The sequence below is a fragment of the Podarcis bocagei genome, assembly GCF_964188305.1.
Source record: "Podarcis bocagei genome assembly, chromosome: 3".
Lineage (NCBI taxonomy): Eukaryota > Metazoa > Chordata > Lepidosauria > Squamata > Lacertidae > Podarcis > Podarcis bocagei.
Window position 1 is genome coordinate 62842238 of NC_138127.1, and position 16837 is coordinate 62859074.

The following is a 16837-nucleotide window of genomic DNA, read 5'->3' on the forward strand; positions in this document are numbered from 1 at the left end:
CTTTAATTTTAAAAAAAATATTATTAAGGAGGTTTGTCCTCCTTGATTTATCAAAAAGCCATTCCTTTTCTATCATTCTTCTTATCAGTGACAAGTCCTGGGCTTGAAATAAATTATCAATCTTCCTTTTGCTTGGGATATTGCTTCTTTAAGGATTTTCTAAATGTTAAAAAAAAGTTTAAATGAACTTTATTTTATTTATTTATTAAATTTATAGATCATCTTTATCTTCCAAGGAGCCCAAGGTGGCATACATGGTTCTCTCCCCCACCCCCCACTTCATCCTCTCATCAGCCCTGTGAGGCAGGTTAGGCTAAGAGATGGTGACTGCCCCAAGGTCACCCTGTGAGCTTCATGCCTGAGTGGAGATTTGAACCCTAGTCTCCTAGGTCATTGTCCAACACCCTAATCATTACTCCACACTGGCTCTCCTAGTACTTCTAGTACTGAACAATTACCCTCCACTTCTCTATGGCTCATCTGGTACCTTGGAGTATTAATGAAGTCTAGCTATAGGAACTTTAGTTGGGAGATTCTCTTTATCTGACATCTTTGGTTGGTCGGCATCCATATGTCTTGGGAGATAATGGAGAGGGGAGAAGTCAAATTGTTAGTAGGTTACAGCGCTTGCTGTGACTGTAGAGACTAATATGGGAGAGACTTTTTTTGTCGCACCTGGGGCAGATGAAGGCATCTGGTTGTGCTGCTGGAGATGCACAATGGCATTTCTTCTCTCTGCACTCCTTCCAGTTGTCATTACCTGACATTAGATTAGATATTAGATATTTAGCTCCTGGGAAATTTAGCTTTACTACCCATCTGCCTATGGGAATCAGATCAGCATTGACCCAGGAAACCACCTGGTTTGTGAAATTACTCACCACTTTCAAGTGTTGCTGTGTTTAAAATGTCACTGATAGAGAATAACAAGGAGAAAACAAAGTGTAGAAGTTTACTACCTGCTCTTGGTTCTGCCTGTTGTTAGTTGGGGTTATCTCTATGAATAATTAAGTGCCGGTAAATCAGTGCTTCACACTGTTATGAATATTTGAGGGGGCCGTTTGCTGCATGCTAATGGGCACAGGCAGAGAGGCCAGGTTTAGGGCTTCACCTTTGAATGACATAGGCCGTGGGGGAAGTCCTTGGAGTCTGTTAGCAGGGAGAAGGAGGGGCAGAACTCCAACTGAACTGGGGATGACAGGCTGGAACAAAGAGACACAGAATATGGCTTTTTGCTGTCCTTGGAATCTGATGCTGCCCTTATGGGGAAAGCCAGACCCTCATAGGATGTGAATACTCTGCACTCCCTCCATCTAGATGCAGGTTGTACATATGTGTAAATAAAACCATATATCAAAAAGACACCATCGTCTCTGCTGTGCCCTATTTTCCCAAAAGGGAACACAGACTCTGGAAAGTGTGCCTGCAACTCATGGAATCTCTCACCGCTCATGGAGATTGGGGTGACATGTAGTAATACTTTAAATATTTCTACCTTTGGGGTGAGGGCAATATATAGTAGCTCTTTCTCACATGGCAAATGGTTTGGTTGTGCTCCTACTATCTCTTTGTGCCTAAAATACAGCTAGATTTTCTATGCGATTCACTTTTTCACATTGGGCTTGATTCTTGTTAAGAACTTGATGACTGTAAAACAGTCTGAGTTTACTAATGCTTGGGGTTCTGTATGTAAGCCCATAATGGTCAGATGCTGCATTGGAAGGGAAAAAAGAACTGTTATAAATTAACTCTGTGTCTTTTGACATCATCAAAGTAGTTTATGTGGGACTAGCAGTGAGTTACATGTGAATGCATGTAAGAGACCTCAACACCTTTAAAAAAACTTTCAAGAAAGGAGATTTTTAGAGTGGGTAAAATATGGGGAGAGGGGTAATATGGTTCCCCACCACCATCATTTTCCAACTCTAAGCCACTTACCCTCCCACAGGGTTCGAATAGCATGCCTAGCTTTGCATTTTGCATTACTATACCGTTATCAGCAGTGTATTGTAAAATAAATTGCAGTGAGACTTACAATGCTTAGGAAAGCACCTTTGTCAAAAGTTGTTGCTTATTTATAAATCCAGAACTCTGTTTGTACTTCTTTCCCTTAAACAGATACTTTTAAGGTCTTGAAATGGGGTTCTGTGTCAGGATTCACTGGGGAATTGCATCCTGACTGTTAACAGGATCAGAAGCCAAAGTTAGAAAGGAGCCAACCATCAGCTAGGTGGAGGCCAAAGGCAAGCAGCCAAGACTGGCAAAGGTTAGGTTACAGAGACAGCAGCTAACAAGCAGATGTGCCAGAGCAAGCAGAGTAGTAAAAAGAAGGCAGGTGGCCAAGTTGCAAAGGCAGAATATAGGAAAGGGTGCTGAGCAGGTGCTTAGTCTGGCACATTGATCTCACTAGGAACCAAGATGCTCAAAGATCAAGCTGAGGTTTTATACATTGGTTGCCTGGGTCTCCTGATAAGGTGCTGAGTCAACTGCTAGGGCTTGTAATGCTATCCAGGTGTCACCTTTAAACAACACAGGTCAGCCTGCACTCTTTTCAGCAGACATACTGTCTTGGTGAGACAGGCAACAAGACACTAGAGCCTCACTCCTGGGTCACCTGGCTTGAGAGACTCGGCATCCTTACACTGTGTGAAATAAGAAAACTAACTGTTGTCCCCTGAGGCTTAGCATCAGTGAGTGTTCACACATAAGAGAGAGTGTGTGTAAACTTTGGTAACACATATAACTTCCACAAGCAGTTGAAACATATTAAATAAAAAAGAAATTAGTTCTGTTTTTCTTTCCTGACACACAGTCTCTTATTATTTTGTTGTGCATTTGAGCTTCGTGCCAAATATATCCCTTTATCATCATCCAAGTTTCATTATTAGTTCAGTTTTATAGCTGTTTTTCATCCTCATCCTGAAGCTCCCAATTCACTGTGCATCTTTATTTCATCAAACTTTCCACAAAGATTCCATTTTATTTCCCAATAGCATATTGACAAAGCCTTATTTTATTATTCTGAGATACCTACCCGAGTACTTCTCACCCATTGTATTGTCTACAACTGTAAACTTTTTGTATTTTTCCCCAATCTAAAATGAGGGCAATAGGTCCCAGATTTTGTTTATCTCAGCCATAAAAACAAGAAGCTCTACTCTTTGTCTCCAGTGTTCTTTATTCTAAGCTGGAGAGCATTAGTGATATTTAAATCAACTTTGCTTCTTCATAAACACACAGCAGCTATTTAATTAATCCTGGATAATAAGTGCAGATTTATACAATCTCCCATGGGGCTGATCAAGTAACCACTGTTTGATTTATCAAGAGCTAGTACTTCAAGCACTGTTTACAAATGAAACTCGGAACAAGAGAACTCAATTAAATTTTTGTGTTGTACATGTTACACACATACATATTGTAACCAATGACTCTTTCTTTCTGGGAAACCTGTAAAGAGAATGAGAAGTGGCTGGTGTATACTAACCGTTTTTGTCTGCTATTTCTTTGTTCCAAATAGACCTTCCTAAGCTGCCCTTTGAAATTAGTTGCATCAATGCAACTAATGTTTTTCCTTAAATTAGGTAGAGAATCTATTACTGGCCATCAGTATGTATGTTGCTGAGATTGTACTAATTGGGGTTGCCATGCGTTCTCTTTTTCCAGGACACATCCTCTTTTTCAGGGGTAAAATTTGAGACAAATTGCATTTATTTGCTTTGAATGGCCATCACAGTGTCTTCTTTTTTTGCTCTTCAAAATATGGCAATCCTAGTACTTCCTGTTGTCTCTTCTGTTAAAGATGCCACCTGTAGAGTGTTTGAAATTTTTGCTTTCCATGATAAATAAAGATTCAGTCAAATAGATCTTCTGACTGATATGTGGCACCAATTAAAGAATAGTAATAGTGGTGATTTTAGAAAGTATAATGGCAAATACTAAAAGTTTACTTGATGCAGTTTTAATGGTCTCCCTAGTAAGTGATGCTAGATGTCAAATGAAATGTAAAAAGTGTACTTGCATACTGTGTGGAATGTTCTTCAGAAATAGTTGTATTAATGGACATGGGGTTTTTAAAGGCATTCTCAAATTAAAGGCTCACTTAGGGAATCTGGTTTCAAATATTTCTAATATGGGACTGCGTCTTACATTAATAACAAAAACATGATGTTACTAATAACAAACATTAATCATTTTGTTGTTGTTGTTTAGTCGTTTAGTCGTGTCCGACTCTTCGTGACCCCATGGACCAGAGCACGCCAGGCACTCCTGTCTTCCACTGCCTCCCGCAGTTTGGTCAGACTCATGTTTGTAGCTTCGAGAACACTGTCCACCCATCTCGTCCTCTGTCGTTCCCTTCTCCTTGTGCCCTCAATCTTTCCTAACATCAGGGTCTTTTCCAGGGAGTCTTCTCTTCTCATGAGGTGGCCAAAGTACTGGAGCCTCAGCTTCACGATCTGTCCTTCCAGTGAGCACTCAGGGCTAATTTCCTTAAGAATGGAACCGGCAAGCCACTCCAGTATCCCTGCCAAGAAAACTCCATGGACAAGAATACTTAAGAGAGTTCCAATCCAGCTCTTAAGGCAAAATAATATATTTTTTAAAGTTTGCACAGATATGTCAGACTACTCTCTGTGTTCATCATCCTGTCTTTAGAGTTAAGATTTTTCTTCTAGTTACTAAATAACAAAATTAATTATGTTGCTATTAAATCTGGCTTACTAACTGGGATTTATTCTTGTATAACTCTGCACAGGAATCTCAGCCTCTAGCTGTGATCCTTTTCAAGCTCCTTACTTCATGTTTATCTAATATTAATCACATAGACTTGACTGAAGCAACTCTCATGATGCTGTTAGCTTCTCTGATTAAAAACAACATAGGATTTGGAATTCTTCAACATTTATTGTGGGATAAGCTGTTCATCAGTTTTGTTAAAATACATCTTCTACTGGTGATTCTTACAATTCAAGGGCAAAGGACCCTCCCTTTGGTGTGTGCACTTAATCCTTCCACAGTGTGTGTATACAATCAGTCAGATAGTCAGGACTCTCAAAGCTGGCCATTTGTTTAGTCTCTGTTAAACAAAGACAAGGGTACATGAAACAATAATTCAAAACATCCATTCCCACTTTGGTTAGTGTGTTTAGTCCAATGGCAGCATGTTTATTTTTGCAAGTAATGTTCCTGCCCAGTAGTGTACTGCCAGAAAACGATGCATAACATAGTTTTGCTAGCTTTCCTATGCTATGTCTGGAAATATCTGGATAGATAAGATGCATGGCTCACCTCCTCTTTCTACTACTGTTAGTTACAGTGTCTTTTGATGGCATAGGATGACACAGAACCAGTAGTGCTGATTGCCGTCACTACATGCAGCAGGAGTCTGTGGCCCTCCAGAAGTTGCTGCACCATAATAATAATAATAATAATAATAATTTATTATTTGTACCCCGGCCATCTGGCTGGGTTTCCGCAGCCACTCTGGGCGGCTTCCATAGAAACCAAAAATACACTAAAATATCACACATTAAAAACTTCCCTGAACAGGGCTGCCTTAAGATGTCTTCTGAATGTCAGGTAGTTGTTTATCGCTTTGACATCTGGTGGGAGGGCGTTCCACAGGGCGGGTGCCACTACCGAGAAGGCCCTCTGCCTGGTTCCCTGTAGCTTTGCTTCTCGCAATGAGGGAACCGCCAGAAGGCCCTCTGTGCTGGACCTCAGCGTCCGGGCAGAATGATGGGGGTGGAGACGCTCCTTCAGGTATACTGGGCCGAGGCCGTTTAGGGCTTTAAAGGTCAACACCAGCACTTTGAATTGTGCTCGGAAACTTACTGTGAGCCAATGTAGGTCTTTCAAGACCGGTGTTATGTGGTCTCGGCAGCCACCCCCAGTCACCAGTCTAGCTGCCGCATTCTGGATTAGTTGTAGTTTCCAAGTCACCTTCAAAGGTAGCCCCACGTAGCGCGCATTGCAGTAGTCCAAGCGGGAGATAACTAGAGCATGCACCACTCTGGCAAGACAGTCCGTGGGCAGGTAGGGTCTCAGCCTGCGTACCAGGTGGAGTTGGTAGACAGCTGCCCTGGATACAGAATTGACCTGTGCCTCCATGGACAGCTGTGAGTCCAAAATGACTCCCAGGCTGCGCACCTGGTCCTTCAGGGGCACAGTTACCCTATTCGGGACCAGGGAGTCCTCCACACCTGCCCGCAACTTCCATCACCCCTTCCCAAGCTGGCTGCTGCTGCTGGGTATTGAAATCCAACAGCTGGAGGACAGCCGGTCTCCCATGCTTGTGCTACAGAGGCTGCATCAAAATCTATGGCATTGCAAAGAGGGAGAAATATAATATGCAATGTGCCATAGCATCAGGTAATTGGGCAGATGCTTAATATGACCCAAGAATATGAAATTGGGTGTGGGAGAACAAAAAACAAGGGAGGGGGACAGGTTCACATATAATACTAAGTCAAACCATGCCTTGGCACAAGTTCGCAAGTGTGAGGCTTCTCAAAGAGGAGATCACAGCTGCTGTGCTCCTCTCACAGTCCTGCAGTTGCTGCACTGCTGTGATCTTAGCCATGCCATCCACAAGCCAACCTCGTGGTTTGTCTTGCTTGAGACAAATCACAAGTTGCAAACCCAAGAACAAAGCTTCAGAAGGCACTGATCTGCTTACATGAACACCTCCACAGTGGGATAAAATATATTTATGAAGGCATGAATTAGGTTTGGGATAGGAGAGAGAACTGTATTGGAGTGCAGTTATGATGCCAAATCAGGTGACATTAGGAATAATTCACAGTAGGAGGTCAGATTTGGATTTGAGCTGGCCATGGTTTTCAGGGAAACATAACTGTAGGCTACTTCCATTCTTATTGTATAGGTTATGGGCTAGTGTTCAGTGAGTTCAAGCAATACTTGCTAAGATGGTTGAATCTTTCATCTTTCTTCCTTGCTTCTATCCCCTCTACTTGTTTACTTCTTTTGATTCTATTGGCTTACTTAGTCTGGTATCGCAGTTGGACATGCTTTACTCTTTCAAGAGAGTCAAAAGCTTGTACTGATAGAAATCACAGATATCACAGTTTCCATTCCTGTCATTGGCTGTGCTGCTCTGACATTATAGATGGTCTTACACACCAGGGGCTAAACAGTAGGCTGTACAGGGATGATGGATGATCCATTTGATGCTGAAGTGTATTTATGACATGGTATAAAATCATATCATTGGAAACAGGCAACACTTGTTTTTTTCATATTACTGAATAGGTAAGGAAGTTTTAATGACGCTCACTGCAAACAGAAAGACATTTTGGGGAGCCCAGGTACTACTTCCCAAAATGGTGCTGTGTGTTTTGTCTGGCATGTGCTTTACTCCTTCCAGTAAAAGATCAGAAGAGCATCCTTGGAATTCAACTCCTGATGTGTGAGATCATTTTCACAGTAAAGTGATACTTGAAGTATTGTGTGTCACAGTATTTCTGCAGTGTAAACACCTTTGCTAGTGTATTTAACACATGGCTGAAAAGTACACATAGAAGAGTTGTATGTAACACTTGGACAAGTAAGGTTTGAATACATATGTTTTGTGATTGGTATAGCAAATTTCAAGAGAAATTGTATTTCCTTCTGCTCCTAAATGGCCATGACTTCACTGGGTGCTTTCTAAAGATTATTTAAGAAGTGACTCAGCTAGAGCAAAGCCAATAAAGTCTGAGTTACAGGTAAAAGCTCAGTAAAATCTGCTGTTAGTAATTCTAGGATTAATTTTCTCCAAATATGTATATTAATAGTGTGATATGCCTTCCTCTTTTGTTATGTTTTTTGGTTCTACTCCAATGATAAATTCAATCAAACACATAGTAAATATTACATTTGGACTGGCTATAAGTCTTTCAATACCTACTTGCATTTATTGTGATTGCTGGCTGGTTTGGCAGTAATATCCTTACTCATTGTATTCTAGCCTTCATTCTTATTTTTTCAGGCTCTTTCTTTCTCTGTTAGAACTAAATAGTTGTATGTTTGGCCATGCCCACCAAACCATAAAAAACTGCAGTGCCTAGAATTCTTTGGAGAAAAAGTGCTTCAGGTGTGCTTTAGAAGTATAGCATGTATATAGCTGCACATTCTCTACTTGGGTAGAGAACCAGGCATGAAATATCTCAGGATTTGCTGCTTGTAAAATAAAACTGTGCAGAATATTCTTTGCTGATTCCAACATCCTTATCTCGTCTTCTCCCTTTTTTTCCGCAGGGGATGAGCGTTCCCATGATTCCCCAGCCCCAGCAGAAGCCCAGGCACAAGCTGGGATGGAAGCTGGTGGAAGAGGGAGCCGATGTTGCTGGACATGCTCTGTGACCCAGCTTAAGAAAATTTTCTGGGGTGTATTGGTGGTGCTTGGCGTCTGCTCCTCCTGGTCAGGTTCAACCCAGCTAGCAAAACTGACCTTTAAGAAATTTGATGCGCCCTTCACTTTGACATGGTTTGCAACAAACTGGAACTTTTTATTCTTTCCTTTGTATTACATTGGACATGTTTGTAAGTCAGCTGAAAAACAGTCTCCACAACAAAAATACAGGTAAGGCAGATTCATGGCTTTACTTGTGCTGCCTTATGTTATTTTCATTGGTATTGTATTAAATTCTCCTTCATATTGTTGCAAGATATGATTAGGAATTGTTTGATAAACAAAAGAAAGGAATGGAGGGGGTATGGGTCAAAGGAGAGAGAAATAAAAAGGGAAATAGCAAAGGTTTGGCGTTGGGGAAACAGTCAATGTAAATGAGATGTCTTTAAGTGTGACAGTATTATTGCTGCTTCAAAACATCATGCTACCATCACAGATAGCACCAATGTATCCTTCACTTGATATTTCTAGTGGTCTTCAAAAAGTGCAGCCTGCATTTAGACAGAATTTTATTCCATCCCCCCCCCCCCGACAGTTCCTTACCTGATTTGATTTGTGTTTTATGTGATATTTCACACAATGTAAAAACTTCATCTGAAAAAGTTGTGGAATCTACTGGGAGTTTAGTGCACATTTTAGTTTTAATTGCTTCCAGGAAAATATCATTTGCAACCCTGTTATTCCCCACCCCCACCCCTTCAAAAAAAATTGCTTGTTGACATTTGATGCAGTTTGCCAGGATACCATTCTTTCCAGACATTTTCATGGGGGAACAGAAGTGCACATGTACATAAAGGGGGAGGAGTGGTGCCATGTCCAATGATGTCTGCTGTTATGCCACACCACATCCCCTGGTAGGTATGAGAATTAGTGTGACATGGTAGTATATCTATCAGAAAGCCACAGTTCCATAATACAACCAGAAATAAAGTGTAAAGGGAATGTCAGAAACCAGAACAGAAGTGCATTATAACCAGGAAAACTACAGCAATAATTTACATATCTGAATGTGGTGTGGTAGTAATTATTTTCTTACACAGCTGAGAGGTTTCCCATTTTATAAAGCATAGAACCTGCTGAGACTTTTTTCATATTTTATCCTTTTCCTATTTGATCTATACATTTTTCTAAGATTTGAGTTTCTACAATATATTTTGTGGTCCAGATTTCTCTCTCTTTATTTGATCACAGAGACGTTACTTGTGGACCTGCCGGCAAGGTCCATCAGATGGATTGATACAAGATACAGGACCTTCTCAGTAGTGGCCCCATAACCATGAAACACTCTCCTGTGGGAAGTGCACCAAGCTTCCCCATTGATTGCTTTAAAATGGACTCTAAAACACTGAAACATTTCCATCAAAATTGATAAATGACTATTATAGATAGATAAAAGAGTATTTACTCTACTCTTTAAGGACAGGTTGTTACAATGTATAAAAGCCATAGCAGAAACTGGTAAATGAACAGGTGGTGTGTAGGGAGAAGGGATGAATGTATTTTGAAATGATAGTTGGAAAAGTTATTTTATTGGGTACAGCAAAGGAGGGAGGAAAATAGAGGGGACATCGGGGGGGGGGAGTCAGCTTTTTAAATTTGTATTGAATTTGTATTGACTTGGTGACAGTTAAAAAAATTGGAAAATCAATAAAAATAATTGGTAAAAAAAAGGACTCTAAAGACCTGGCTGGTTACATCCACTTTTAATTAATTTGAGGTTAGCCTCAGCTTTATGTTGTAATTTCAACCACAGCTGCTGTTTTACTGCTTTACTTCTGGCCTTCAGATTGAATTGTTTTGAGACTGCAAATTTATCCTATTTTATTGGTTTTATTATTCTTATTGTGTGACGTCTTCTTGGAGAGGTTGTGTAGCCCTGAACTGCAGTATATAAATAAGATGCTCTGCAAAGATTAGAAAGATTTCAGTAGGTGAGAGATCTCTGTTTCCTGGATCTACCTGAACACATGCATAACAGTGCTAGGAAGCAGCCAGAAGATCTAACCTAATTTAGGACTAACCTAAATTCTGTATATACTTTCTTACTGATTGTTAGTCAGATACATTACATCCATTATGTCCATATTACTAATATGTTGTCTAACAAAAATCAAATGCTACTTGGCTGCTGATTTTTCTCACCAGGACATTCATTGTTTTTGCATTTTATCCAGAGAGTAGTACATTTTCTTCTATTGCCTCATCTAAAAATATTGCACTGCTTAGAGAAAAGTAAAACAAAAGTACATTGTAGTAGGACTGAGCAAGATGTATACCAAGCTCTTCTTAGAACATTGACTCAGAGGTCTCACATTTCCTCAAGCTTAGTTTGCGGTTGTGAAGAAAACCAAGATTATGTTTACAGTCAGGTTCTTAGAAATCCAAAGGCCAATAAATTGACCACATGATTGTCTATGAAAGGTAGACAACATTTGGAGAAACAGCTGGTAGAGTTTTGAAGATGGTATTCCAGTCTTGATTGTGGAACAATGCTAGAGAACAAAATGCCGGTGTCTAAAATCTGTTGAATAGCTCAGCTGGTCCTGCTGATAATGCCAAGGTTGCAGGTTGGATCCCTGACAGCTGCATATTCCTGCATTGCAAGGGGGTGGACTAGATTATCCTCAGGGTCCCTTCTAAATATGATTCTCTTCTATTCTAAAATGTCTCTATTCTGTTTACTTTCTAGCATTTATATCCAACTTTTCATCTATCATGGAACTCATTGCAATATAAATTTGGTTCCCAGGCACTGACTAGACCCAAACATCTTTAGTTGCAGCAAGATTGGCAGCCTCATGTTCCTTCAGAATGTACCCTGGGAGTCAACAGACCTGGCACAATGGTCTAGCTTCCCCATTGCATAGCAACCTACCTAGCACATTTCAAGCATTATCCATGTTCGTAAGACAGAACTCACTCCATATAAATCTTATCTACCAAGAGTAGACTGGAAATTTCTCTTGGTCTCACCTTTTACTTCCACCTTCCTAATTACTCCCCAAGGTGCTTATTTTTTGTGTGTTGGACATGTCATATCCAAAGTGTAAAGCTTTGCCCCTAAAAGTGTGTCCCAGCCCACATGCTAAAGCTTGGTTGACAAATCTACCTGCTCCATCAAAGTCCTTCCTCTGATTCCACTGGGTTAAATAAAATGGGCATTATTTCCTATAAAATTTTATCATCTATTGAATATCATGGGTAATTTTTACTCCTACGTGCATGAGATTCCTCGTTATGTTTGTCTCCAGTAGGCCATTTAGAGAGTAATTGTTTTGATTCTTGTTTTTATATATGTATCTGAAATATTGCAGGCTAGTCTTCTTGCCTTCAAGCCAGGCAAGCACCTCCAAACTATTTAAAAATATTACTAAGAGTGTCTCTCAGTAAGTTGCATACATGTTATTTATTTAGCCCAGCCCCATCTGGTGCCCTTCAGACATTTTGTTGGACTACAGCCATGCTGACATGGACAGGTGAGCAGTTATAGGCCAAAACATCTGGAAAGGACTAGGTTGGATAGATTGGTTTAGCCTTTAGAGCTGAAAACTTATTTATTTTTGCAGCCATGGGGCACTACACTAATCTGGGAAATCCCTGATTTAAATCTCACTTCAGCCATAAAGCTTTACAACATTATCTCCAGAATGCCTAAGAATGCCAAATTCATAAACAGATTTACAGGCAAAATCAAATCATAACACAACTGTGACAGTGATCCTCAGTTCTTGCCAAAAACCTCCTACAGGAAACAGGCTGAGAATTAACTACACAGAATTACATTATTCACCATTTCTTCCTGCTTCTCAAGAAATCTCAAAGTCATCTACTAGTTCTAGTCAGCTGACTATGATTAGATTATGGGATCTGTTGAGGTCATAGCTGGGAAGGGATAGCTTTGGAGCAGTTTTATTGATTTATATGTCCAAGTACGTGAGTCAGTACATTACTATGCCAGAACCTGGTTTTCAACTGACAGTATACTATGCTGGATTGATATTTCTGATTCTGCCTGGTTGAAATAGATGATAGCATAACTAAATTAATTAATAAGGCAAAAAATACATTAATTTCTGATACATTTTTAACAGCTTAAGCAAGGGTTGTCCCAAAGTTTTCTGTTACATAATGGTCATTTGGTTTGTTTGTTTTTGGTCATCTGTTTTGTACACCATATGAACTCTGTTTTGAGAACAGCCATGGTGTCTTAGGGCTGTTTAAAATGTTATTGAAGAGTTACTTGATGCTTAGAATAAATGGCCTATGAGGTTTACCAAGATGATTCACTCATATAATATTTTATAGTGTTGTTGGTTTTATAGAGGCCTTGGCTTTATGGATATGTTCAAGGTTATCAATTACTTTATTGACTACTTGAATTTTGACTTGCATGAGTATTGAATTTTTACAGGTGATAGAGTGACCATATAATTGTCTAAACTTAGAAATGTCAGAGGTTCTCTGTCCTGCTCCTCACCTAACTTAGTTCTCACTGAACTTCTCTTTGTAATGGTTCTAAGTGTTAGGCGTCAACACAAGGGTATCAGTCACTTTGGAGCTCATTATTCAATTATTAAGTTGTCAAATGCTTAGACTTTTATCAGCAATTGCACAATTATGGCTTCCAGACATCCTATTGTAAAGTTCTGTTTCCAGTTCTTGCAGGTTTTACCTTCCATTTTGTGGTTTATATTCTAGTTTTAGGATGTTAAAGCTTTGCTGTTTTTATTTCTCTAGTTTTGGTCTTCAGTGCTATTCCAGTTCAGCCTTCTCTAACCAGGTCCAGCCCCCTGCAATGTAAGAATCTCAACTAAATCATACATGAAAGAGGGCCATCCAGCTTCTGCTTAAAAACCTCCAAGGAAGGATAGTCCACTACCTCTTGTGGGAGTCTGTTCCATTGTGAAACAGTTCTTATTGTCAGAAAGTTTTTCCTGATTTTTAGTTGGAACCAGTGGTTTTCCCCCCAAGGGGTACTCAAGGTTATGCAGTACCAGCACCTCTTTTTGTTGTTGTTGTTAAAACATGTGGTACTTCCTGTAACAACTTCATGGTGAGTGCCGACACCTATTTTTCTAGAAAAAAAGCACTGGTTGGAACCTCCTTTCTTGTAACTTGAATCTAGCCTGGTCATTGTGTGTGCACACATGTATACATGAGGGAGAAAGACTGCCTAAAATAAGAACTAAAAGTACGGTAATTGGATTTTTATAAGGAACTTTATTGGAAGCTTTAAACCTGCAGCAAGTTCAAAAGTTAAGTCCTGTTCTTGGGGTTTCATGTCTCTCTCTGCCTAAATTGTAACTGGAGCAAAATAAAGCTGTAATCTATAGATAGGTGACTGACTGGTATGTTTTCATGCAAGCTTATTATCATAGTATAATCAGAGCATTTTGAAGTTTTCATTTAATTCACTTAATTATGATTTAAAGGCACTGTTAGGCTATTTTGGTAACATGTTATTAGTTTAGTATATAAAGTTGATGGCTCTGTTTCTCAGCCTAAACATCTTAAGGAAGACAGACAGTTCCAGTGGCTGCTGCAAGTCATAAAAGCCCATGTGACAGATAGATAGGTCTAAATTCTGCTTGTGATCAGCTAAATAATTTCTATTCCTCCTTCCTCTGAAGATGGAAGGATTTAATTTCAACCACAACTGCACAGCATATTTAAATCGATGTAGTTCTACAGCATCAATGAAAGTAAAATGTGTTTTCCCATTCAAGTTGCAAACGTCTCATGTTAATGTACAAACATCTCAGATAGTTGAAATACAACAGAAATACAAACTGCTTATGAAATTGTTTACTGTTTTGATAACCAGCAGTCCTCCAAGTGTTGTTGGACTGCCTGACCACTTTGTGGGGGCTGACAGGAGCAGTAATCCAACAATACCAAAGGATCATAGGTTAGCCACCCTCCGCCACTCTAAGGCATACAGCAGGTGATCCTGACAGAAATTGCACAAAAGGACAGCCAAAGCTTCATCCAGTCAGTGTGGTCTGGTGGTCAGTGGAGACAGCAGGCGAACTTAGGAAGAGTCTGAAGAAGAGCCAAAATCTCTTAAAAATGGAATTTGTGAGAGTAGTAGTATTAATAATAATAATAATAATAATAATAATAATAATAATAATAATAGACTCTGCATTTAAAGATAGCAATTCTTGAACAATATTTGGGTGGCTGAAGATGCAAAAAGGGCCTATACATATACAGACTATAGGATCCATCCACATGAAAGTTTCACATAGCTTACAAACACAGTTTGAATGTGTTTAAACTTTTCCTCACACCTTTACCCAAGTGTGGGTACAAAGCAGAAGCCAGGGCAGAGTACACAGGGTACATTCCCCTCACCTTCATAGTTATGTTTAACATAATGAGTGAAAAGGGCCTCAGCAATTATTAGAGAAGCACAACCGGTATATCAGTAATATAGATAAGCAGAGTTGCAGAAAAGATTCAGGTCCCAGCATATAGTCTGAAGACTCATGTGACCACCATGCCAGTGATGCTGAGCAGGTTTGATTCTAGTCTGTGCTTGAATGGGAGACCACCTGGGAAGCCCATGTTATGCCTTGGTTTCCATGGTGGAAGAAAGGCGAAATAGAAATGTAAGAAAATAAATAAATTTTATTAGCATGATTGTGGGGGGAAGTGGTGGTTTTAAACAATGATAGAGGGTTTTTTTTGTTTTTTTAAAATGATATTTATTAAAAATTTTAAAATTGCAAAGAAAAAAAGAAGGAAAAAACAAGAAAAAGAGAAAAAGAAAGACAACAGGAGATAAAAGTAACAATTAAACAATACAAATCAATAGAAACCAAAATCAAAAAGAAAAAACAAAACACACAATCAAAAAACAAAAATATACAACAAATTTAAAAACAAATCCAATATTCCCAAATCCTTAACTTTCATTAACTTATTTCATCGACCTCCTCACACCTCCCTTTTTTGTATTCTAGTTATTAATTATCTCAGCAAATCCTTTCCATCTTTCGCAATATTCTGTCATTAAATTACCTTAATCTATTTTAACCTTATCTTACCATAAAAAACCCTAAAACTTAAAACTTAATTCTTACTTATACCGAATTCTTTTAACCATAACATATTCTTACATAATTCTTTTTAACATTTCTGCTAAAGCCACATAATTTCATTCCAACATTTTTCTAATACTCATTAATTTTACGATACTTTTCTAAATTTTTAAAACTTTCTTCCAATCTTCATCCATCGTCTCTTCTCCTGGTCTCGGGTTTTGTCAGTCCTTTCTGTCCCATCCATCTAGTCCATCAACCTGGTGACCTTATATCCGAGGCTCTTAGGTCTTTTCCATGTCCCTTCCGCAGGTCTTCTTCATGTTTATACCTGTACTTTACTTTGTCTTCTGCTCCTTTCACTCTGGGAGACTACAACTTGACAATATTTTTGTCCCTTCTCGACAAGTCAGCCCCTTTTCCATGGTCAACACTGAAATCCATGTGATATTTAAAGGCATGTTTCAAGGCCCCTCCAAAATTAGGGGCCCCCACAGCTCCGAGCTCCCCCCGGCCTAAAGCCAGACTTGAAAAGTCAAAACATCTCTGCATAGGGGGGTCCATCCAGCCCCCCATCTCCAAGCCAAGCAGAACTCCATCTCTCCAAGTCTGACTCTTTCTAGGTTCATTCATCAAGTCCAACGACTCATGTTCCTGCTGGGCCACAGCTCCCTCCATCTCTGCCACCCGAGGTCCAGCAACAGCCTCCTCCCTCATCTCATTTGTCAAAGCGCATTCCTGGATTAATTCCTGAGTGGGTTCTATATAGGTACCCACTGCCTGTCCAAAATTTCCTATTGCAGCTGTCATCAAATACATTTTCTCATGTAACTGTTCCAATACAGCACTTGTCTTGCAAAAGGCAAGCACCAAAGCCTCTGAGCACATTCTTGTTCAAGGTCGAAGTCTGGTCCCACGATCTTTAATCTTTTACAACTGCAAAACTCCCCAGTTCGACTTTAAAAACAGTTTCACAAGCTCCCTCTAGGGGAAGCAATTTCTATTTGTATCCGTCTTTTTTTCTCCTCTTTTTTTTTTTTAAAGGCAGATTTAGCAACAAAGTTTTCCTTTTTCAGATATTTTGTCAATATTTTGTTCCTTTTAAAAGCGAAAGGGAACAATGGAATATGTTTCTATTCTTTTAACTATCTGTCAGAAACGTTTGTCCATAGTCAATGAACTTCCCCAGAACGTCTGTCCTGACACCCCGCTCCCAGGTTCAAGAGGGTGGGAAATTGCCTTTCTTTACTCTCTCTTCTGCAGGTTTAAACAGTCTAAAAAAGGTTCCCCCCTCTTCTCCTGCTTCCAAGGGGGGTTCAGTAATTTTAAATGATGAAAATTTAGTCCTTTACAAACGACTTTCTGAACTCTAGCTTGC

General features: G+C 39.5%; 1 protein-coding gene across 4 annotated transcripts in view; it reads left to right on the forward strand.

The window, feature by feature from the left end:
- Nucleotides 1–16837, forward strand: part of SLC35F3 (solute carrier family 35 member F3) — a 96435-nt gene that overhangs the window by 62780 nt on the left and 16818 nt on the right. For all 4 annotated transcript variants that reach the window (XM_081186224.1, XM_081186225.1, XM_081186226.1 and 1 more), the window contains one exon: nt 8260–8584. In XM_081186224.1, the coding sequence (XP_081042350.1) occupies nt 8260–8584 (325 nt within the window). The remainder of the gene's footprint in view (nt 1–8259; nt 8585–16837) is intronic.